Below are 23,341 nucleotides of genomic sequence, written 5' to 3' on the forward strand. Positions count from 1 at the left end.
TATGGCAGGTAGGCATTGTAGTATCACGTCTTTCAAAATCAAGAGAGCCGACCGAGGGCCAAGAGCTCTGCAATCTGTAACACTTACCAATCTGAACCCTTAATCCCGTTGAAGCATTGAACACCTTCTCGAATAGTCCTTCCCGTCGATGATCTCGAGATGAGCGATTGTTGAAGAGGAAGCTCTAGAGCGCCACAAGCACTGGCAGTGGGGGGGGCGCTCGCCGTTACCTTGGCCCGTCGGACAACTCAGGGGCTAGAGTTGCTACTCGCTTGTGATAGGAGTGTTGATGGAGATGGGGGCTCGCGAGAGGTTGCCCCAAGCCGCAAGGTCCGGACGAAGAACGGCACCAGGGAGCTAGATCAAGCCTGCCGATCGCCAACGTACCTAAATGCCGAGCCAACAGAAACATCAGATAACCTTTAAGCTTCAATGTGCCTGGTCACTGCACGCCATTGCTAGTGTGGTGGTTGCGATCAAAACAGGAAAGTGACAAGACATTGATATATGGGAAGATATCTGGTTGGCGAGTTGTTTGGATTGACAAGGCCTCAATCGACTCAAACAACCTTGACGGCATTGCACCTGCTCCCCCATTGCACATCGATAAGGATGCAGAGAACTTCCTGGGATACAATCTCGCCATCGATTTGATTCAACATCAACCTTCCCGAACAAGATCTCTCCGAAGACAGCTCAGCTTGCAATATTCAGGTTCTGGTTGACGTGCAAGCTTGGCAAAACGACGCCAGAGGCTCAAATTTCGGAACAGCTCTGTAAATTGCCGGGCGCCGATGTGCAATTGTGGATTATGGATGCGCGGATGCTCATCCGATGTTGTTGTTGTCCTCGGCTTCTGAGCTCTGATTGCACTATTGTACGTCCACCCCCGCTGCTTGTGTTACGGAGCTTTGATAGTCGCTTGCATTATCGCGGGTTTTGCTTATCATCGCGTCTGCTTGGCATCTGCAAGGCGAGCCATGTATTCGCCAGGGCTTCGAACGAAGGCGTTATGCCAAGCAGAAACATCAGTCGCATGATTCGACAGCAGGAGAAAGCTAGGACTAAAGGGAGTTGTAGTCAAGAAGGCAGCGCGGTATGAGAGATTGGAGGGGTGGACGATGGCAAGGAAAATACAAGTGCATCTTAGTCTAATAGATCATAGGAGAGCTGCGCACTATGTGAATGAAACGTACCGAGGTCAATCTCTGTTACTTGACATTATAAATTATAGATTTGGCGAGTCAATTGAAGCACGGAACGATTATGTTACAGAAAGTGATCTGCTTCGCTTATTGCGCGAACTCCCGTCGAGGACCCATTCGCATGTGCTCTCCCGCCTGAGACAATTGACAGATGCAATGGCATGCTGCGATATGGCGCAGTCATGCACGAAGCCGCCTCCACACTTCTTCAGTATCCATCACACCATCTCGATGACATCCGCATTATCTTAGTTTCCTCCTTCCCAAACAGGTCTCGTTTAAATTACTCGAGCATGCACTTTCAAGTGGTTTAAAGGCCCGTTTGACTGACTGGTGTGATTTATCTGCCGCTCACGAGTGATTCCCTAGCTGCCTCTTCCTGTCAGTGTGATCCCAGTCATTCAGGCCAGCTAGATGCTGCCGTTCTCAAACGACTGCTATTGGATGACCCCAACCTGCCATTGCAGAGTGGCGCTCTCTTGTCTTGTGAATACATTAGTTTGACTTAGACGGCAGCTTGTAACCGAAGCTTGCCCTAACAGAAATACCCATACGGTTAGCAGAATACTTCAGGAGAGTCATTTGATCCTGAGATTTACGCAGTTAAGCGAGACTAGCAGCCCTGGAACAACACCATCTGCATCTACCGCTCAACGTCCTCTTGCGTCCACTTCTCTAACCACAACCATTCTCAGGGACGTTACATTGGATGTGTACTGCCCCTGCATAAAGAAGCGTCTAGTCTCCCAAGCAATTCTTCAGCAGGGTGCGTATCGGATTTCCTCTTTCTGACAACAGCGCTTCTTCAAAGAAGCCTTGCTGTGCGCAGAACTTCTAGTTTATGTGCCATGCTTCCATTGCATATGTCTCTAACTCCCCGAGAGTCCACCTACCTCCTTTGACTTTCCTTTTCCGTTCTCTTCAACCTTCACACGAAGCGGCTAGCAAAGGCAAACATGCTACAGCGTCTAGATATGCCGCTCGCCCAGCACAGTAGGTACTGCTTCTTGTACTACAGGAAGGTGGATAGTCACTACCTTCCTCAAAGAGAGCTACGTACCGGAGCCAAGCTGACTTTCCCTTTCGTCAGAAGCCATGCCCAAAGTGCAAGAATGGCGCAAACGTTGAAGAAAGAAAAGACTAGCGAGCCGCCGAAAATAACCGAGTGGTATTTCCATGCGTTCGAAGGTGTCATGCCCATTCTAGTGACGGCTATGGCCCATGGAAGCATCCATAGGAGGTTGGAGCCAAGTGCTTGGATCAGATACCAGTTCGTCGTTGTGGCTAGCAAAATCGCCGAGATCTGATAGTTCAAGGCGTAGAAGATGTAACACCAGTCAATAGTCTGTGGAAAAGTGTTAGCGGAACTTACCATTTACATTCGAGTTCGGGCTTGGACTTACACGCCACATTCTTTGTGTAATGTTGGCAACTGGCTCAGATTGAGACAGGTAGAAGGCAAAGCCGTCGATACCCCAGATCGAAAGGAAGATACAGAATGGTATTTCGATGGCGAGTGCGATGATGCATGATATCCACGCCGGACGTGTGATGACTTGTTCTTATTAGCAATATCCTGTCCATGGCGAATTTGACGCACCACTCAGATCTTTCTTCGTTGCCTTCGCTCTTTCTCGTTCCGGTCCAACCTGGTTCCTCCATTTCCCCCAAGCATGTCCTACGAAAGTCAAGGTCGACGCTTCGAGAGCCTTCAAGACATGTCAGCTTCATCCAAAGAAAGTACTATTCAACATACCTGAACGGGAACCATTACGATTCCCCATCGGATGGTATTGAAGACACCCCAGGCTGTGGCATAATCGGAACCCATATCAACGATTCCATGAATCAACCAGAGATATATCGCATTCCTTATCGCCGACTCCAAAAACGTCGGAATACCTGGTCTGACCAACGTCTTCAGTGCTTTATAACTCGGCTTCACCTTCTCTTCGTCATGAGATTGTCGCTGCATCTTCAAAGCAATGAAGACAAAGTACACCAGTCCCGTCAATGCCGAAGTCAAATCACACGCCATTCGTATCAGTGCCTGTCCATTGACGGTAGGCTCTCTACTCCCAACATGAAATCTCAAGATGATAAGCAGGTCCAAAATGATGTTCACCACGAACTTGACAGAGCTAATCACAAGCGGAACATCAGGATGATCCAACGCCCTCGTAGCCGACGCAACAGCAACCTCAAGAGCAGACGATAACGCCTGCACTGATGAGATTCTCACATAATCCAAACTTGTCTCTCTAACTTCCCGTGGAACAAAAGCAGCAGCGAGTTCTTTCGAGCTTCCGATGAAAACAAAAGTCAAGATAAGTCCTAGGATAGCTTGCACGCCGATCAGAGTGTACGAGAGACTGAGACGAGAGCGAATTGTTCTCGTTGTCCTCAACAACGGTGAAAGCTGTACGAGGAAGACCTTCATTGAGGACTTCGACCACGACACCGATGTAAGTGTAGACGTCCGTGGTGACTACTTTGCTAGAGTCGATATTTGCGACCCAGAGCTTACTCAATGTTCCATAGAGAGCAGGGAGCATGTAAGCTCCGAAGTTGAACAGCAGTGAGCCATAATACCTATATCTTATCAGCAGGGTCATGAACTTTATTGCACTGCTGGGAACTCACGTTTGTCTGCTGGCAAGCTCCTTGAACCTGGTCTTCGGGCCATGCTCGTCTCCCACCTCAGAATGGTCATTACCAAATTCGGCGTCGGCTTCGACAGTCTGCGCATCCTTCAAAATTAACATTTTGTAAAAGTGTCCTTCTCTTAACCTGAAATTGATTCTATTCGCAAACAGCGATAGCGACGAGAGCCTCATTTCGTCCCATCTCTTCTCTTCCCCACCCACTTTTGCCCCGCTTCCCCATATCCAAGAAATTAGTGCCAGTGGCAACGCCTTCAAATGAGGGGTTGCCCAGCAGCCCAGCACGGCACCCAATCGTTCCCGATGCCTTTTTAGAATATTCTTAGAAGCAACTGCACTCGGCAATGCTGGGGACGGCCCGGACAGAATTTCTGGTTTGGGTGATGTTCGCGGTCATTATTGAAGGTGGCGATTGCTAGTTGTGGTGGTTTGCAGACTTGGCGTGTAGTGGGATGTGGTATACCGGCAACATAAATGCTGAGTAAAACCAACTGACTTGGATGACCATGTAATGGGCGTGACGTACGGAGAGCTATCGTTATTTGGCGAACCAATGACAATCATTTGTATGATGCCAGAAGATTCATTATTTGTTCTAGAATCTGGAACCGAAAGTCCGGGAGAAATTTAACCATTTCTTAACAGTCCAGCTATATGTCTAATTACCCAGAGATAGAGACAAATTGAAATCTGTCTCATAAGATTGTCTTTGCACAGAGAATTTAAACTTTCCCTCCCACACCTCAGATCTACTAATCGCGACTGCTATTAGAAAGTCGGCTGGGTTGGGTTGAGATGAAAGCGAGCCACCATGGAGAAGGGTAATAACCACAAAGTGTACATCAGGTCAGTCATATCTCTTTCCATGTAATTTTTGTTAGGTTTCCTGGCCTATAATGCTGCATTAACTTTGACAGCAATCAAACAGCTCCGAATACTTGCATATCGGCATATCGCAAGCTCCTCATCACCCAGTAGATCAGACTCAATTCTCCAGTATGAAGCACTACACGTCTCTTGAACTTCGCATGAAATGATAAGATAGCCGACTGTCAGCATCAAGAACGGCAAGTTTCCATGCCTGTGCATAAATCTGGGAAATGAAGACTAAGAAAGTCGCTTCCAACTCCAAGAACCAACCACGAATAATATCCGAGAGCAAGGACTACGTCAAAGCATGTCAATAAACCTTCTTCATCCTTTTTAAGCAACAATACTTATGACGCAACTCTATATACAAGGCCCCACCAACCAACTCCACCCAACATAAACCTACCTAACCGCAATGCCGGCTGGGCTTCCCAAAAATCATCGCAAAGTTCATTTGCATCCTTGTCTTGATAGCCAAACAGCGAACCCAGCGTTGTAAACTTCCCGCTAACCATCAACTTTCCAGTCGGTACTTGAGTACAGTACAGACTTTTCGCCCAGAAAATAACGCATGATTCAGGATGTTCGAGCTTCGCGGGTAACCGATGGGAAAAGAGGATTGGGGATTCAGAAATAAATCCAAATCTGTACGAACTTCTACGCATGTTTTCGCAGATAGATATATGTCCAGCACTTGTAATAAATAAACAACTGAAGGGCCGCCGTTCCGTAGAAGGAAGAAGTCGGCTGCTCGATTACATCAGATTAAGGTTTACCAACACATCACCTGCGAAGTGCCGAACGCAAATCGGACCCGCCTCGGGTCTTTTATATACCGCATTCTTATCTTTACGTCCAAGTGTCTGGACATCCGGGGCCATCCCCGCGTGTTTTGATCTACGAACAGTAGCGCGGGGGGCGTAAGCGAGACAAGGCTTGCACGAAACACCCCCGCAAAGTAAATAAAAAAAAAGGCAATCGGGAAAGCCGAGATCGACGAACCTGTGGACGGACCACTTGGCGGCGTAGTATAAAGCTGTATGAATACTCCCCAGGGAAATATCTATGTTGTGTTAGTATAGATTGAAGACCTGACTTTCTTTTCGAGGTGCCTGCCGCTGCCCTTCCGCAAACATGAAGCTCGCTATCTTTCTCACGTCAACTTTCAGCTGTCTGCTGGCTGTTGACGCCTTCCCTCTCTTCAATAGAGCTACTGATCCAAACACCGTGCTGTCAGTCCTAGCCCAGCAACCAGACCTTTCAATATGGTCCGGATTCATTCAGAAATCTGGTGGTGATAATCCCAATCCCGCGTTTGAAGAACGCTTCAACTCACCACTTGATACGAGGAATTATACAGTATTTGCACCGACTAATGCTGTAAGTCCACGAACTAGGTCATACAACCAGTTTTAAGATTTGAGCTGAACGATTCTTCCAGGCAATGAGCAAAATCCCTAAGGCAACACTCGATCTTCTCGCCCGCTCGCAATCCTACGAGCTCTTGGAATCGCTCGTCAGGCTGCACATCACGGAAGGAATGTTCACAGCCTTAGACCTAACATCCGCCAACGCACAATCCCCAATGACAGCCATCGAAGGCTTCCCACTAGCAGTCTCCGTGACTCCAGCAACAGAGGCCGGCCAACAACCGAAATACAAGCTCAACGACGTTGGGCTGACTCTAACTGACATTCCCGCTTCGAACGGCCGCATCCATACGCTCGATGCAATGTTGAATCCATATTCCAATTACTTCGGCGTCAGTAACTCGTCGGCTAAACCAGCTGGAGGAAGTCCTCCCCAGGGACCAAACACGACAATGTTGGATGTCGTGGAATCTGACCCGCGCTTGTCAACTCTTCACACGCAAATCGGCAACGTCGATCCTGAATTCTTGTCCAGGCTATCGCTCTCAAAGCCGGAGAATGAGAGGCAGATATTTCTTGCTGCGTCTAACGATGCCTTCCAGAACGTTGCGGTGAATTCCATGTCTGCGCCGTCGAATGTGGGATTGTCGAGGTATTTGCTGAGGTTTGGGATGTTGACCGGGGATTTGAGCGCGTTGAATATGATGGTTGAGGGACAGGTGCAGAGTGTGAGTGGGTTTAATGTTACTGTGAAGAAGAGGGGGGAGGCGTGGGTGGTGGGCAATGCGGCGGTTGTGGAGAGGGATATTTGTACGGGGAATGGATGTGTTTGGATCATAGATAAGGTTCTGGATCCGCTGTCTGGGGCTCTTTGATGAGAGAATGTGGCCGTGGGATCGTGGTTTGGTGGAAGGCAGTGGCGGTAAAGAAAAGGGGTTCTTATGAGGCGTTTGAAAGGTTTGTATGACTGGATGATTTGATGAAACTGATACTCCTGTATGTTTTTATGTTGATGATAGCAGACCAATTGAATACGTGGTATTGACTGGAGATTGTAGCCCGGTGATCGATGTAAGCGAAGAAGAAAACACAGAAATTTGGAACGAAGTGAGCAGCTATGTAGCCAAATATGGCCGTCAATTGGCTTGGCTGTATTGCCGAAGATGAAAAACATGACTATACAAGTACTGGACATAACAGGATGCTACTAGCCATTATCAGAATACTTCTGGTCATTGTAAGTGTATTTCGGACCAAGTCAGTGTTCCAGCAGCCTCGACAGGAGTTTGTGCCATGCTCTTTTGTAGAGGTCACTCGCAAACAGCTCGCTTCGCTGTCACCCTTGTGGAAGTCGTCAAGCATGCTGCCTGTTTGCTTCCAATCCCATGGGAGGCGGAGTGCGAAATTCCCGACGAGCCGTTGATATTTGACGTTACCGGGATATCATGGCACCACTTTGAGCTTCTGCCGCTCTGTGTTGTCCAAGGCGGCCCTGTCACTCCGATGCTCCGTGGTTCGCTTCACCCATGTAAGAAGCTGACATGGCATTTACGACTGTCATCAAGGCCACATTGAACTTGCAAACTCCTGGTGGCCACCAGTAGCTCCAATAAGTGTACTAAAAGGATCCTTCGCAACGTAATGTCCGCTCATCCATGCCGTCCCCGTCCCCTTCTTGAGATACTCATGTCTCCTCAATGCAACACTCCAAGCGAAGCTGTCATAACCCATACCGATAAATTCCGAGACCTTGGTCATAACCAGGAAATCAACCATGGCTTGTTGGTCTATTGTCAGGCTCAGTAGGTCTTCCAAGTCTTTACCCTTGAGCAGGTTAAGCTTGGAGGTTGCAACGATTTCGTCGGCATTGGCATCAAGCGTGAATCGTGAAGTCTCGGGTTTATGAGAAGAAGCCACATAAAGGAGTGAGATATTTTTGCGCATGGCATGCCCGAGGAAAAGCTTTGACTGTGCCTCGTAGTTGGCATTACCTCGGTCTTCTTCTGATAGACTGTCCATATTTACCTCGGTGCTGAGATACACGCCCAGTAGAATGTTCTGGAGCATAAGGTCCTTCAGATTGAGTGGTTCATCGTACATCTCAGAGAGATTTTGTAGAATCGTAGTTGCGAACCTTCGCACATCAGCACGTATTTTCAGTATCTTGCCAAAATGCTGCCGGAACGCTTCTCCATCCTTTGCTATCGGATATTTGAGATAGCAGTCGCCCAGTCGTACAATGATCGGTCTGCTAGGCTCGGCAGCCACCTTCGGAAGCCATTTGTAGAATGTTGGTCTCCAATTCTCCCCAGAGTGTTCAGCTGAATCCACAAGATTGAGGATGCTTTCTGGTTGTAGGTTTACGGTTCCTTTACCATCCCCGCCATCCGCGATCCCAAACTCAGTCTGATGGATGGCCATCTGTGGGCAGGACAGCTCCAGCGAAGCGACGAAATGTTCCGTGTCGAACATGTACCCCATGTCTGTCGAATTTGTTGAAGAATTCCCAGAGCCATCCCTCACCATAATCCTCGGCACGACCAAACTCCCCCCAGCAGCAACTGCCAACCTCACGCAACCCAGCAGGGAATTACGCGCCTCTGCGAAACTACCTGTCGGTTCCTGGCAGGTAAACAGTACGCTGGCATTCCATGACGTTTCCGCGCACAGCTTCTTGAGAGAGGGAGAGTGCAGAGGAGGGTAATCGAAGACATCGCTCGGCCGATCGGTCTGTGGCGCGTTCGAGTAGATGTTCCACGGAATATGGGTCGGAAATGTGTAGGGACGGTCGAAGGCTACCCAGATCCAGACTGATGCCAGAAGGAAGATGGCAATGGATGCATATCTGCGATTGACGCCTGCTGGGAGCTCCATTGTCAGTCTGGCGTTTGAGACTCAAGAAGCAGAGAGAGCAGCATGGCAGAGATGTGCTTCATGCTGGATAATAGTTGGAAGCAAGGAAATGATGAAGACAGAAGAGGTCAAGCTTCGGTTCCCCAGATCCAGTCTTTTAGGGGGTTGGTGGAGTTGCACTTGCCCCTGGCTTGGCGCCCCAGTCTCTAGCGAGCGCAGGCGAGCTGTGGGGAAGCTGAGCCAGTTGATCCAGCTTCTATTTTCTCCTTCGATAGAACTTCAAGCATTTTGACTTGCTATATGTCTCTTCTATTACTCTATCTCAGTATGGTCTTGTGCTCAGGTATTCTGCGATATAATTATAGACAGTCAAGGTAGGTTCAGCCCAAGCCTCCAGCTCATCACGCTGTCCGTTTGTTGTCACCAAGCTCACTGCTCGAAGCTCACTCTCTATCACTTGCAGTATGCACCTTACAGAAGATCCTATTTTTGGGCATGAAGCGTCTTCTGGCTGCAAGTTGTGCTAGTGGGAGATACCGATCTTGCTTTCAATCTTTCTTCGTCGACTCGGGATTCGAGAGCGGCTCCTGGCGCAACGCCTCCTTTCCTTGAATCCGGACATGGCTATTTCTCGCTTTCCATCCTACTCATGAATTCAATGTCCATTCATTCCACATCAATCATCGGATTTCGGGTCATTGTGACTTCATTGAGGCAATCGGAACCGTTCCAAAATCAGAACTTTCCATGATGGCAGTGTACCATGTATTGGCCCCTAGCCTTCTTTCAACTTTCAACTTCGCAATGCATCACTCTATCCTGTCCTCCACTCAAGACTTGCAGCTTGGTGGAACCAGTGCTTCGCCTGGATACACATCTTGAGATCCCGTGCATTGGTGTACTTGGGCTTCATCAGTCATGCGCTGTGGCTACCACTTCCCTGCATCTTGTGATCCAGTAGTTCTGTGACCGGAGCGCCTCTTTCCAATTCAAATGTAGCAGCGTTGATATCACTGTTAGAATGCGAGCTTCTGTTACTGGATCGTGCCAAATGATGGCTGGTAACATCTGAGGAGATCCGGGCTTCCAAGCCATACATCACAGCCGGTATCTCCTCTTCTGTTCAAGCCATCTTGTCATCCGTGTGACATCGGCATCTGTACATATACCTTCACTCGAGATTTTAATTAACCCTACAACATTAAAGCAGCCCGCGTGTCTTCCTCGATCCTCTTGTCTGATACAGAAATGCATCCTTGTCTGCAGTTTCGGTAGCAATTCGAACTCTGCTCCAGGCAAGCTGTTTGAGGCAAACTAATGCGTTGGATTATGGTTCGAATGATGAAGTTTTCATACTCAGCAAGTAAGTGTGAGCTTTCCGTCAATGGCCATTCCATAGGTCAAATAGATGCAACACTGATGCCGCTCATCCCAGCTCCATCGTCCACTACGGCCAGCATCAGTCCAAACCCTGCTTCTTCGGCCCCAGAGCCACGATCATTTCTTGTGATATATATGCCCGAACGTACTCACACGGCTGCTCCCAAGTCCTCCATTATTCCCAACCAATACCATACCTGTGGCGCGCAGCTCGTTGGCGATATAACATTGAGTTACAGTCCGATAACGAAAGCAGCATCACCACATACCAGCAGGAATAACATAGAATCGGTCTCCCTTTATTGGACGCCGAAGGTTTCTCACAGTTGTTCTGTCACAAACAGGCGACAATAGCCAACGCATCACCCAATCAATAACGTCGCCATCTCGGCTGTGGCTGCATACCCAAAACAGCCTCAGCCCAACTCAATATCGGGCCGCAACGACATTCTCTTGTGAGTTTGACATGCTGCATCTCATTTGGCCTTGACGCTGGGCTGAAGTCAGTCTTACTTGTTGGAGGGCGCATTGGGCACCAAAGGGCATCCGACGTACCAATCAGTCGGTAAAGTACTTTTCAAGTTAAGGATACGGCGATGTTGGCACTGAAGGTTGGTATGAAACGGACAAGCAGACTTCCACTCCGAAACTCGGCGATAAGTATCTCATATCTCGAGGCCTGTCTGCTCCGTATGTCTGCTGTTCTCAGACTTGCCTATTTAGAAGTACCTCACCATCTCACGCCGATTGTTTGTGTATCGCATTCTTCTCCGCAAAGTTCTTTCACTTCTCAACCCAACTCATTTCAACAATCTAGAACCACCTTTTATTAGACGATTATTCCGGTCTCTCTTCTGGAAACCATGGCATTACCAGACAGGTATCCACCCCCATCACCCCACCGTCCCGCGTTCCTACCTCCAGTCCATCCTTCCTCCAGCTACTCAGAAAGGAGTCCACGCTATCGTGGGCCAGCCCTCAACGATATCGAAGCTGCAGTTCATACCAAGGAAGAACTCGGCTCGAAGTGGCAAGACATCCAAAGCCATCCTCCACGGTGGATTTCAACTGAAGACCACTACGACAATGAATATCTCCCAGGAACAGCAGCAAGCAGCGCCTTGGCCCCATCAGAAAGAGTGGAACCATTGCCACCACTATCAAGCAACGCACCCTTCTACGTACCCCGGACTCTTCCATCACTGATTCCTTTTCCACAAAGTCATCAAAGGCTAGATCCCAGAATGGACATCGATCCAGCTGGGTATGGAACCGAGCACCGAGTCCAATACAATCCAGGCTATCAGCCTCCTCTCCATTTGGAACAGCACTTCGCTCCCTCATATCTCCAACCTCCGATGCCTGTCTATGACCAGCAACCCCGGTGGTTAGGGTCAGGACCACCAGATCGTCAGCCGAGTCCTGAGCGTTCTCGCCCTCAGCCTTTCCCACACGGTCAAGGCCAACCGCCAAGGGAACGTGAACGTCTCGCACCGTTGAGACATGCACCGCCACCGCTAACGGTGGGTATGCAAAGAAGTTATTCCCAAGGAAAACATGCGAGAACCCCGTCAAGCTGTAGACGGAATCCGTACCCGCCAAATGACGGGAGAGGTAGGGTGAGTTCCAGTTCAAGGTATCAAGGCGCAAAGAGAAGGTTTGAGAAAAGAAGTGGGTATGGGCAGAGAAGTCCTGAATACTAGGACGGGTCGAAGGATGTTCAATTGTTTGCGAGTTATGGTTGCGTGGATGGAGTGAGGATCCGATGGCGTGTTACCTCCCAGCAGTACCTCCCGTGAGGTAGAACATTGTATGGATGGCACCTGCCGACCCTCATTCCCTTGATGAGGATGGACCAGTTGATACATGGATATGATCTTGGATTGTACTGAGGATGATCCTTCCCTCACGCCATGGATGGATAGTGCATGCTCGCACTTGCTGGTACCGTAGAGACTCTTCCACAGTCATGATCAAACGGACATCCATCCCAGCATTCCAGGCTGCTAATATTCCACTGGATGAAGACTCGTTGTCCGAGTGTGGGCTTCAACTGTCCTCTGAGTACCAGCTAAGGGACGCAGTCATTTGGGCGAGTGGTGTTGTCGTGGACTTGTCAAGCCATCACATCCACATTCAGGAGATTGCCCAAAACTTTCATCCATCCGAGTTCAAATCCCTTTATACCCCAGATTTGGCTTGATTTTACATACTATTTTATTTTCTACTCATCACTCTGTTGATTAGGGTTGTTGGGGTGGGCTACTTCGTATATGTGGCTCTAGAGTCCGTTTGTTTCTTCAAATGTAGACTGGCATTTTCTGCGGGTTGGAGCCAAAGCTTTAGGTAGCAATGCAAGACATCGTGGCATGGCTCCTTTAAATCATCTGTCTGCCTCCGGCAGTTGTCTATAGTGCTCTATTTTAAAGTGAACATGATTGTCGCGTTGCAATTTTCAATGTCCTACAGTTCAACCATGACTTGACAGAAGTACATTTATGACAAACTCACATATATCCCTCTAATTCGCACCAAGAAACAGTGTCTACAAGTTTACCTACTAGCCCTTTAAGCGCTGACTACCTACTTAGATATTCACACCTGAAATCTGCAAAGTTTAGCTTAATACCTACTCCCTCGGCTACATCCATGGCCTGACCATAACCAGCCCTCCCTGTCCGCGTAAGGCAGGCCCGGTGATCAATGATCGATGATCGCCACAACTTAAACTTACAGCCTATGATCTGCAAGTACCGAAACTAAAAGGGTATGTATGTATGAACGTATGACCCCTGCGGCAGGTTAAAGTCAGGATGTCCTACTGCCTTTCCACTAGCGTGGATGCTGGATGCTGGATACTTCATAACCCTGTCAGGAGTGATACTTTAGTCGATCGGTAGAGGATAGTTTATGAAAGATAGATATACATCAAGTACCCAATTCCAGGTAGATAGCTTGCTGGAAGGAGGAACAGGCATGAACGAACGAGAAATCCCAAGTCAGGCTGTAGCTGTAGCTGTAGCCGTCAAAGTGAGGGCAATGACCGCGTCATCTAGATCTCGAGTTCCTCGGGGCTTGCCAATAGGCCGATATCATGAGCTGTTGTATTGTAATGTATTACTTTTTAAGGAATGGAGAAGGGACGCTTGGTTTGGTACGCAGGGTGGAGTGAGATGGAAGGTGTTGGGCTGGCTATGACGCAGGTTGGTTGGTATTCTTGATGCAAAGCAAACACAGTACGGTTCTTGGAAAAGTGAAGGTACTACGTACCAGTGTTCTGTTATACTTGGTCTTGGAGCTAAAAATATATGTAGTGAAATGAATTCTTTTGGAAATAGGTTATGGGGAAGGAGGAGGGAGGATAACGAGTACCAGAGAGAGAGGCGCTTGGCTGTCTTGAGATGAGACGAGATGTCATATCTGGATTGTACTTATCTGGCTATGTTGAATGTTATGCAGATGTATTATGCTGTACATCATGTGAGCGGGAGGTGATCACGATAAGTGGCGCTAGGAACGCTACAATGCATATTCGTAGTTTCGTATTTGCTTCTTTGTTAGGTTCGGGGATAGCGAAGGAGCTGCATGGATGTGACTTTACACAGCTAGGTAAGCAAATCAGGATGCCACGCTTGGGACAACGGGACAGCGGGATAGTCCTGTCGTTGATTTAGAGTTTACAATGCACAAGCTAAGGTCTCACAAAAGAGAGGTGGAAAGAAGACTTGCTTGGGAGAGGGAGAATCGGGATTGAGATCGACCGACAGGTAAGTAAGCAGAAGTTAATTACGCGCTATTTCTTGAGATTTTCTTGCATTTGTAAGGCCACAGGGAAAGCTAGCTACTTCGCTATCATCTCAAAGCAAAAGTCAACATTGAAATGAGGAGCCATCTATTCGGTCACCAAAACAGCCCTGAACCTAGCCTTGCCAGAAGACATGTGCTCATACGCTTTTTGAGCGTCTTTTAACGGGAACTTCTCAATCATGCACTTGATCCCGTGGAGTTGCGTGAATGCAATGGCTTCCTCGGAGTCCAGAGCATGACCGCTAGGGAACCCACATACAGATACAGCTTTCATGATCAGGTCAACAGAGTTGATCTCAACACCACCGCATGGAGAGAGAATCAGGACTTTTCCGCCGGGCTCGAGACCACCAGTAAGAGGACTTATGGCTTTGGGATTTGGTGCCGTGCAAACAATGAGGCTTGCTCCTCCCATCTCCATGAGTTTCTTGACTGGGTCGTCAGATGATGTATTGATGTATTCGTGAGCACCGAGTTTCTTTGCGAAGTCGCGCTTGCTGTCTCCTGAGGAGAGTGCTACGACCTTGTATCCCATCTTGTTTGCATATTGAACTGCTAGATGCCCGAGTCCTCCGAGTCCTTGGACGGCAACAATGTCGCCAGGAGTGATCTGCAATTTTCGGATAGAATTGAAGACTGTGATACCGGCGCAGAGAATAGGAGCGTATTCAGCCGGATCGACCTCCTTTGGAACCCTAACAGTAGCTTCAGTCCTCAAGAGAACGTACTCTGCGAATCCTCCGTCTTTGCTAACGCCGTTAACAGCTGCATTTTGGCACATCTGGAATTGTCCGCGATTGCATTGCTTGCATGTGCCATCGTGTCCTCCGTGCCATGGGCCTCCAACTCTGTCTCCGACCTTCCACTTCTTCTCGCCATCTCCGACTTCTACCACGTCGCCGATGACCTCGTGGCCTGGGACGATGGGAAAGGCATTTCCGAACGCACCGCTTCTCACCCCTTCCTCAGATCCACAAACACCACAGGCAAGGACTTTGACAAGGACTTGTCCTGTTGATGGGCGTTGGAGGGGGACGTCTTTGATTGTGAGGGGGTCATTCGCTTTTTCGAAGACGGCGGCCTTGTAGGATTTTGGGAGGGACGCCATGATTGCAATTGAAGTCGGATCGTCTCTATAGAGTTTTGGTCGCAGAGTAGCAGGTATTGGTGATCAATTGACTAGTTTCGATCAAGTGGTTGCTGGCCGATTGAAGTCAGTATTGGGTGGGAGACGTACCTTATATAGTTTCTTTGCAAGCCACAATCCCACACGTCAGTAACGCATGTGAAGTTCTGGAGCTTGTCCGGAGCTTGTACGCCAACATAGCTGTTGACTAAGAAAGAAAGACAGAAAAAGAACTCCTTACATCATGACTTGAGCAATGTCATTGGTGAGTAGCTGCGATGGAGCGGGGTAGCATCCCCCTCTTCAACCCCTCCAACCTCGCTCCGACCGCTTACAGAGCTCATCATACCTATTGCGGTAGGGTATTTTCCGTTCTGGTAAGCTCGTTGCCTTTATGTCCGAAGGTTAGAATCGTGGTTGAGGTTGGTGAGGGGCCTATCGGGATTAAGGTTTTGTACCCGAGGGAACCACAATAACTGTAAGATAGAGGTAAAAGTCTCGCCGGGCATAATACAGTAGCAGACCCAATTCTGGGATAAATGGCTTGAGGAAGGAGATAAGAATAACAAGAACTCCACAGCCGCGGACTTGTGAAGAAGCGGCATGGGCTAGGATAGTAGAAATGACTTCCATTCCTCGATTTGTTGGCATCATAAGGAGCCAGTGCCCAGGGCGGTGAAGAAGGGCAGGTTCACCAGGTTTAGATAAAACTGATTACATAAGCCTGAATTTTGTTCTCCTTGCTTCATTCTCGTTGTCTCTTACCATACACTCTTCCCTTCTGTGAGACTTTCTTGACTCTATACATCCGTCCATTCTCAAAGCACATGTGTACTTGCAGTCGCAGCTACAAGCACAAGCGTCACATCTTCTACAAATCCACCAGTTATGCAATTTCCCATCTTTGTGACCAACGCGAATACGGCCGTGACTCGGGACATCCCAGCCATGAGCCGATATCTATTCAAACCACCTATATTCTGTCTGTTTTCTTATTTAATGCGCCTCGGTCAACATTATTACAGATAGCATTCACCCGTGAGTGCGGTGTCACCATAGATGCCGTGTCTCGGCAACCAGTGATACATCGGCGACACAAAGATGAAGTGTCAATTGCATAGCCGGCTGTCTGCATGCTATGGAGTATCTTCATCCTCTTGGCTCCATTTGATCGAGTACTCTATCCCACATGCTCCTGGTAATGGACTTTATGCATTTCGGTTCGAATCATGCCGCAATTGGAACGAGAGCGAGCCTACCACACCAATATATGGGGACTTGTCCCGGCAATCTGGTTACACCGGGCCTATCATCAACTATCTCTCATAACCTGCCAATCAACATGACGAATTATGTATACCATGTCCAATGTTCATTCGCGTATCATCTCCGGTCTGTGCCACCACCAACATTTGCATCTAGAACCAACAATTTGTCGCTATTCATTGGATTTCATTGGCTGCCCAGCCTCGATCACACCTACCCGATATCTGAATGTCAATGCAACGGATGACCGAAGTGGGTATGGGATCCGACCGAGTGGTGTCACTTCCAATGAGGAACAGCCACTTATTTATCCAGCTGGCCACACCTGGTGGCCATTTCTTGTTACCATGTCTTTCTAACAACTTTAAACCCGTTCTCCAGTTGTACCAGCCGTGGACTTGTACGACCAGAGCCTTTTGAGTGGCGCTGCGGCCCGTTGTTAGTCAGTGGATAGGTTTGACATGTGGTGATTCGCTACGTGAGGCAATGCAGCATTCAACAATGTTCGATTGATTCTTACGATTTCAAGGCTAGTCATTGACGCGTTAATAGTCCTCAATACCTCTTTCAATCCGCCCAAGAAGGTCCCGTTGTGCTACCCGAACCTGAACCCGAACCATCAGCAGCCTGGCAGGAACATCTTTCACTTCTCGGCTTACCGCGAGGTGGACTCGAGGCCTTCAGAACGCTGAATGAATCCTGGCTGTACCAGGTACACAGTTACTCCATCGTACTTGGTGGTTATACGACGCTAAATTTGACCACAGAAATCAAACTGGCCACCAGGTGTTGAGAAGTGGCTACATCGGTACATGCATACGACAGATCTGTACGAGGTAACCAAATCAGAGGCACCAGAATTTTCAAAACTGGTGGATCTCTTCATTGCTGCGTCAAGCCTACCTAGAACGATCGCGGCTCGACAAATTCTTGCTGCCAAGTGTCAGTCTTTTGTGAACGAAACAAGCAAAGCTTGGGCGAAAGAGGGAGTGATTGAGGGGAAATTTTGCGCCTGGAGAAAGAGAGCACAGTTCCAAGCGCTGTGGGGCGCCGAAACTGCAAATTTGAAGCGACACAAAGTAGTTCTCGAGCAAACACCATCTGAGCTCGATTTTGGAGATCCTCTTGAGATGTCAAGGCGAAGTGCTACTTCTAATAGCCGTGGCCTGTCAGAGGACAGTATTCCCGCAAAAGTTAAACTCCAAGTTCTGCTTCTAAATCCTGGCTGACATTGCTTAGAGAACAGCAGAGGAAGAACGCAGCTCTATCGAATCCTCAAAGCGGGCTCGGCGTAGTTCATCGCGGTTTGTGGAAGATGAGGCTGGAGATTTCATTATAGTTTCTCCAGCAAATCGTCGAACGAGAGCGCCTTTCGATGTCCAGATAGAGGAAGAGAATGCGTTATCACCATCGACATATGATGATCCTAAGTCACCCATTGAAAAGATTCATCCGGACTGTGAAGTTTCAGCAGAGGGAGCACAGAAAGCCATGGATGTCTGGAACTCCCTTCAATCTTCTGCCCTGGCTCCCAAAATTGGATTGCCTCAGACTTCCGAGTCGGAATTTTCGAGAGGAAAAGACTCTAGCTCGCTTTCGACGAGCGAACGGTCCTCCTCGGTTGAAGAGATTACATGTCGACGAGTCTCTCCGGCAAGTAAGAGAGGCTCAGTAGGGTCTCTTGCTCCTGGCTCAGAGTGGTCTTCTGTGCATGGAAGTGAGCATGCGAGGACTGCTGCTGTCAGAACTCCAGGTTCTGAGACTCAGGCAGATCCGAATCCCATATCCCGGCGTTCCACTCCTCAAGCTCAGGTTGATGCACACCACCAATATTCGACAATTTCGCCATCAATTGGTCAACAGCGAACTCCCTTGCCATCTCAAAGAGAGCAGAGTCCGTCACAAATTCCGGCTACTGCTTCCAGGCCCACTACACATCAATCGCCTGAAATGCCACTGCAGTCACCTCCCATTTCTGGTCAGCCTCGGGATCCAGCTGGTCGACCGCGCACAGGTGAAGCACAGGTCTCTGGTATTCGTGATACTTCCGTGGAAACTCGTTTGAACTCGTGGACCGTATCAAGTCAAGAATCCCAAAATCAAAAATCAAGATGGGCGTACGAGGATCGAGTTCCAGGTCCTCAATCTCCTCGAATTGATCATCCTCGAAATTTCAATTGCTCCCCTGTGACAAGCACTATATCAAGTAGTAGCATGCCATCGAGTGGTCCAGGTCCATTTACGACCTTTCCGTCCACCTTTTCAGTACTCACGACGGAATCTGTACAACAAAAAAACCAAGCCAAGACTGGCAAAATGCGTGGAAGAAAGCCCGCAATTCATGATGATGAGCAGCCGATTTCAAATGCAACCATAGTTCCTGATCAAGCTGCGGAGATATCACCAAGTCTCTTTCAACAAGATGGCCTACCCCGAGAGGCACCAAGCACGTCGCAGACAAAGCAAGCTGGTCTCCCTGCCCAGAGTGGACTTCCCGCGATCCCTGTCTCTCATGGATTTTATCAGACACAATTGCCACCAAGACCTACGATTACGCCTCCACCAGGACCTACCTCGCTACCTTTGGAAACTCCCCGACCTCGTTCCATAGAATTCACAATCAACAATGAAGCACAAAGCGACCTGTCACCTAATGACTTCCAGTCACTTGTGGATAAGTTCAAGCGCAACGCCAGAGCCATCATCACTGGTATCAACAGCCCCAATTGTGTATACGAAATTGATGTGATCATGTTCGAGACCTTGCCCTGGTTTTACAAGTGGTACTCAGATAAAACTGGTTTTATCAACATCGGTGCATTGAGGTTCGAGCTGATCGATGTGCATTGGCAGCAGGAAAACTCAATTGTCGTTCCTCAGGGAAACCTTCATTTCTTCCGAGCACTCAAGCAGTACATATGGGACTTGTATTGGGTAGCAATGGATATGAATAAGGTTCGGGATCAGTTCAGGGTCACCATATCACCATATCCGCCACGTGTAGAGGATGGGGCTGCAAATGCACGTGGATGGAAAGCTGTGAACCCGAGCAAAGCTGCAGCAAAATTAGCTTCGCCGCCCTCTTCGCAGAGAATCTTGGTTGTTCCCACTGGTGTTCCCACGAGGTTCCAAACACAGGCTCGACCTTCACCTCCAAGCCATGCTGGATCGTTTTCACTTCCACCCCCGCCTCCACCACCGACAACGACGCATCAAGTATCACATAGCGAACCTCAAGCATCGGTGTACCATGGCTCTCAGCGATCTCCAAGTCTTTCAGAGAGCCTCTCATCCCTGAATGAGTTGGCTTATCGACATAGTCTTCATTCAAGGGGCCTTCGCCCGCCGTCTCGCCAGAACGACACTGACTTCAGAAGTGTTGACGCGGCACCTCAACAGTCGCAATCTTTGTATAGCCCAGTGGAGCAGAGGAGATCATCATGGGATCAAACCCTGCTACGAGACTACGCAAGTTCATTGGTAAGTTCCATCAAGCCAGACGAGTTCAAAGGCAGAACTGATTGTGAAAGAAAATGCCCAACGCCGAACTCATGCACGAAGAATCAACTGTCAAAGACAAGCTACCGTACAAGAATGGTTCCGAGGTTTGTGCGGTCGTCATTGACAGGATGAGTGGTAAAGGACAAGTTACAGTGAGCGGCAAGGGATATGTGACTCTCAACATTCCTACCGGGCCTGATGAGACAGGTGATCGATTCAAACAAATCATAATACACCCGAAGCAGACATGTATGCTTCATGGCGGAGCCGTCGCGCTCTATTTCAAGCGGGCATTTACTCCCCCACCTCCTCCACGGCCATCGATTCCCGGGGCTGAAGCCAATAATCGGTTTACGAATGACGTTCAGGCTCATAGCTTGTCGTACAATCAAGGAACGTGTGTTACTGCATTTCGTGACGACCGTCCACCGCCGCCTCCTCCGCTGTCGCAACACTCTCAATGTCAACAAATACTACAAAGACAAGAAAGTCAATCAAGCTGCTCCAGCTCCAGCTTGGACATCAAAATCCGCGTCCAAGTCGATGGAACCGGTAAATTCAGTATCCCATTCGGGAAATCCGTGCTCCGACCCAAAGTCACCACCACCGAATTTTTCTCTTGGTTCACTAGCCAGGGCCGACAAGCGCCTCCTCAACCTCCTCGCCACCTGAAATTTACTTTCAAGGACGCAATGCCGAACCCTCAAGCTACCGAGATCGTGGTTGGCAATGAGGACCATTTCAATTATATGCGCAAGGATATCAAGGTGCAGTGCGAGAAGGCGAGGAAATTCATGCCCGAGTTGAAGGAGTTTGTAATATTGGTCACTGTGCCCGGGTGGACTTCAGCGGAGGTGGAAGAGGAGGATGATTGGTGAGGAAGCAGACAGGGGTTCGACGCGGGAAGTTTCGAATGTGCGAGATATGAACTCATGGACGAGAAGATACACGAGCACGCGAGAAGCAGACATGATCGTATACGCTAAAGCACGACGAAAACGGCTGGGTCAGCAATTGCCCGAGTCCGACTGGGACGGGCGAACTTACTCTTTGGTGCCCTTCTGGGGAGTCCCGAAGCATGCCGGTTCTGACGCAAGGCCACTCATTCTAGAGCCCATGCCTTCAGGTATCAGCCTGATCAGCGCAGACAATTTGAAGATATTTATCTAGAAAGTGCAACGATCTATTTTGATCAACTGATATATTCTCGAATGTAACGAGTGGCAGTTGGTTACACATTTTATTCACTGTTCTAGACATTGCCAGTGAACATTACGATTAAAACGGATGGTAATCATCGGGAAACGCATCTCAACAATGAATGGAGCAATCAGTCCAGCCTTATGCAGCCAAGCATCTACACTTTTTGTGGCGCTGATCGCCTTACGGGTTGCGCTCCTGAATCGTGGATTAAGCGAGGGGGATGCGAAACAATCCTCGGAATGAGTCAACTCGGTGTGGCTCTCCGTTTCGTAGAGATGCTCAGTGGAGGGTCACGCCCGACGAGACCAATTGATTTTTCGAACATGGATTTCCATCTCAGCATGATCCAACCTTCACCTACGATGTTGTTTCTCTTTTCACTTCTGGCTTTGGCGTGGAAGCACAGCGTCACCTGGTATTTGGTGTAACAATTGCCAGCTACCGAGACCGCTCAGCCTTGGGCACTCATCAGGCTTTTCCATTGCATCATGAAGTTCTCACGGGCCAGGACTGTCTCTACAGACTTCGAGCTTCAAGAGCAGCAGAGCAACAGATCCAGTTCATGGGTACAAGGATCACGAACTCCTCGGTCATCTCGTCTCAAGTCTCTTACACCGAGGCTGCGTCTCCCCTTCGCAATACTAGCTGGTTCTGCAATCACAGCCGGAACCACCTATGCATTGGTCAAACACGTTCAACATCTCATCGCTAACGCTCAAGTCAGCTCGAATCCCTCCGTATGGATACAGAAGGCTCGAGAAGACGGGTATGGAGCTTGCTATGATGGATGTGATGACTGCCATGATGTGAACTTCGCATATGATGCTTGCGAGAAGACTGCACGGGCAATTGTTCCTGGTATCAATTGTAATGGGATTTTGATGTGGAATTGTAGGTGCTGGAGACTCTCTGCTCCTTTTACATTCTTGTCATAACACCTCGACACGGACGTGCAAGTTCATTTGGTATTACTAACACCAGGTCAGGGGCAGATCGATACCCCATGGAATGTCTCAAAGCGCTGGGCGTGATATACAAAGCTGAAGCCTTGACGAGAAGGAAACAAACATATCGAAACCAACTTGCAGTCATCATCTTGACGGTCCTCGCGGGTGTTCTAGGAGCAGTACTCATATACTATCTCTGGGGTCGCTGGTTTCCAGCCCAACCTCAACCACAAAGATGGGCTGCCGCTCCTCCACCATACACGTATTCACCACAGTCTCGACGCACCACACGCCGCAAGAAATGGCCCTTCTTCTGGCGCACGGCGACAACAACATCTTTCTTCACCACCTCACACGCGTACCCCTGCTGGGGATTCAGTCCCTCCGCCACCCAATACTTCACATCCACCAATACGTCAGTCTCTCCTCCCATTTCTGGCCTCATCCACGGCTGGTCCTCAAGCTGCCACCAAGAGTCCTACGTCTGCGGCTCTACCTGCACAGTCTCAGGCTCGTCAAGCTCCAACGGCGGCTCCTCCACAACCTGCACTCCAGAAACCTGCTACCGAGATGATGAAGATGAAACTCCTACTTTCTTTGTCAATTGGACGGTGCCGAGGGTCGAGGGTTGTGGGTTTCGGTTGGTAGATGCGGGGGAGGTGGCGAGTGAGGTGGCGATGAGGGTGGGGAATCCGTTGCTGGAGAGGAATTGGAGGGTTAAGATTAGTGTGAGTAGGTTTAATGGGACGGATGGGAGGACGGAGGATGCGGTTTGGTGTCTTTGGGATATTGGGAATCATTGATGGGGGTGTAAGTGTATGTATATGAGGTTTTAGGAGCTAAGGGATGTTAAAAAAGGTCACGATGCACTTTGACGACTACAAATTGAGAATCGAGAGTCTCAGAAAAGGTTGTTCTCTTGCTCTGGTTCTTCTTCTGTGGTATAAGTCTTGTTTCTTCTTCTTCTGATACTCACCACGTTCAGAGGTATGTAAGTTCGGAAGCCTCGAAGTCTGAACCCTATGCCACGTACTGACTTCTGAAAATCCATATGAATGGACTTTTGATAATGCAACTTTTGAGTCCTGTGCCATCGCTCACGCGTTTCCAGAAACGCCAATGAAAATAATATACGTCCCTCTTCTTATGG

At 48.8% G+C, this 23,341-nt stretch overlaps 7 protein-coding genes across 7 annotated transcripts; 4 read left to right on the forward strand and 3 right to left on the reverse strand.

Annotated features, from left to right (window-relative positions):
* Positions 1-2,247: 2,247 nt before the first annotated feature.
* On the reverse strand, positions 2,248-3,645 carry ONS95_000198 (uncharacterized protein; the record flags this gene model as incomplete). The annotated part of the gene is made up of 4 exons (XM_058493343.1): positions 2,248-2,550; positions 2,609-2,760; positions 2,806-2,914; positions 2,962-3,645. 4 exons carry the CDS (start codon positions 3,643-3,645, stop codon positions 2,248-2,250), a joined length of 1,248 nt encoding a protein of 415 aa, XP_058363543.1.
* Positions 3,646-5,872: 2,227 nt separating this feature from the next.
* On the forward strand, positions 5,873-6,983 carry ONS95_000199 (uncharacterized protein; the record flags this gene model as incomplete). The annotated part of the gene is made up of 2 exons (XM_058493344.1): positions 5,873-6,118; positions 6,180-6,983. 2 exons carry the CDS (start codon positions 5,873-5,875, stop codon positions 6,981-6,983), a joined length of 1,050 nt encoding a protein of 349 aa, XP_058363544.1.
* Positions 6,984-7,668: 685 nt separating this feature from the next.
* ONS95_000200 (uncharacterized protein) lies at positions 7,669-8,982 on the reverse strand (the record flags this gene model as incomplete). The annotated part of the gene is made up of 1 exon (XM_058493345.1): positions 7,669-8,982. One exon carries the CDS (start codon positions 8,980-8,982, stop codon positions 7,669-7,671), a length of 1,314 nt encoding a protein of 437 aa, XP_058363545.1.
* Positions 8,983-10,837: 1,855 nt separating this feature from the next.
* ONS95_000201 (uncharacterized protein) lies at positions 10,838-12,502 on the forward strand. Its single transcript, XM_058493346.1, has 2 exons — positions 10,838-11,031; positions 11,159-12,502. Exon 2 carries the CDS (start codon positions 11,205-11,207, stop codon positions 12,042-12,044), a length of 840 nt encoding a protein of 279 aa, XP_058363546.1. The 5' UTR covers positions 10,838-11,031; positions 11,159-11,204; the 3' UTR covers positions 12,045-12,502.
* A 1,731-nt stretch (positions 12,503-14,233) lies between these two features.
* On the reverse strand, positions 14,234-15,256 carry ONS95_000202 (uncharacterized protein; the record flags this gene model as incomplete). Its single annotated transcript, XM_058493347.1, has 1 exon — positions 14,234-15,256. One exon carries the CDS (start codon positions 15,254-15,256, stop codon positions 14,234-14,236), a length of 1,023 nt encoding a protein of 340 aa, XP_058363547.1.
* Positions 15,257-17,026: 1,770 nt separating this feature from the next.
* ONS95_000203 (uncharacterized protein) lies at positions 17,027-20,919 on the forward strand (the record flags this gene model as incomplete). Its single annotated transcript, XM_058493348.1, has 5 exons — positions 17,027-17,043; positions 17,093-17,252; positions 17,308-17,733; positions 17,780-20,020; positions 20,071-20,919. 5 exons carry the CDS (start codon positions 17,027-17,029, stop codon positions 20,917-20,919), a joined length of 3,693 nt encoding a protein of 1,230 aa, XP_058363548.1.
* An 813-nt stretch (positions 20,920-21,732) lies between these two features.
* ONS95_000204 (uncharacterized protein) lies at positions 21,733-22,994 on the forward strand (the record flags this gene model as incomplete). The annotated part of the gene is made up of 2 exons (XM_058493349.1): positions 21,733-22,135; positions 22,231-22,994. 2 exons carry the CDS (start codon positions 21,733-21,735, stop codon positions 22,992-22,994), a joined length of 1,167 nt encoding a protein of 388 aa, XP_058363549.1.
* Positions 22,995-23,341: the final 347 nt, after the last annotated feature.

This window comes from Cadophora gregata, assembly GCF_030347475.1.
Source record: "Cadophora gregata isolate MNR1 chromosome Unknown scaffold_1, whole genome shotgun sequence".
NCBI lineage: Eukaryota > Fungi > Ascomycota > Leotiomycetes > Helotiales > Ploettnerulaceae > Cadophora > Cadophora gregata.

Excerpts from the sequence above, each read along its gene's own strand:
- ONS95_000201 (XM_058493346.1), top strand. The coding sequence starts at position 11,205 with ATGGCATTACCAGACAGGTATCCACCCCCATCACCCCACCGTCCCGCG.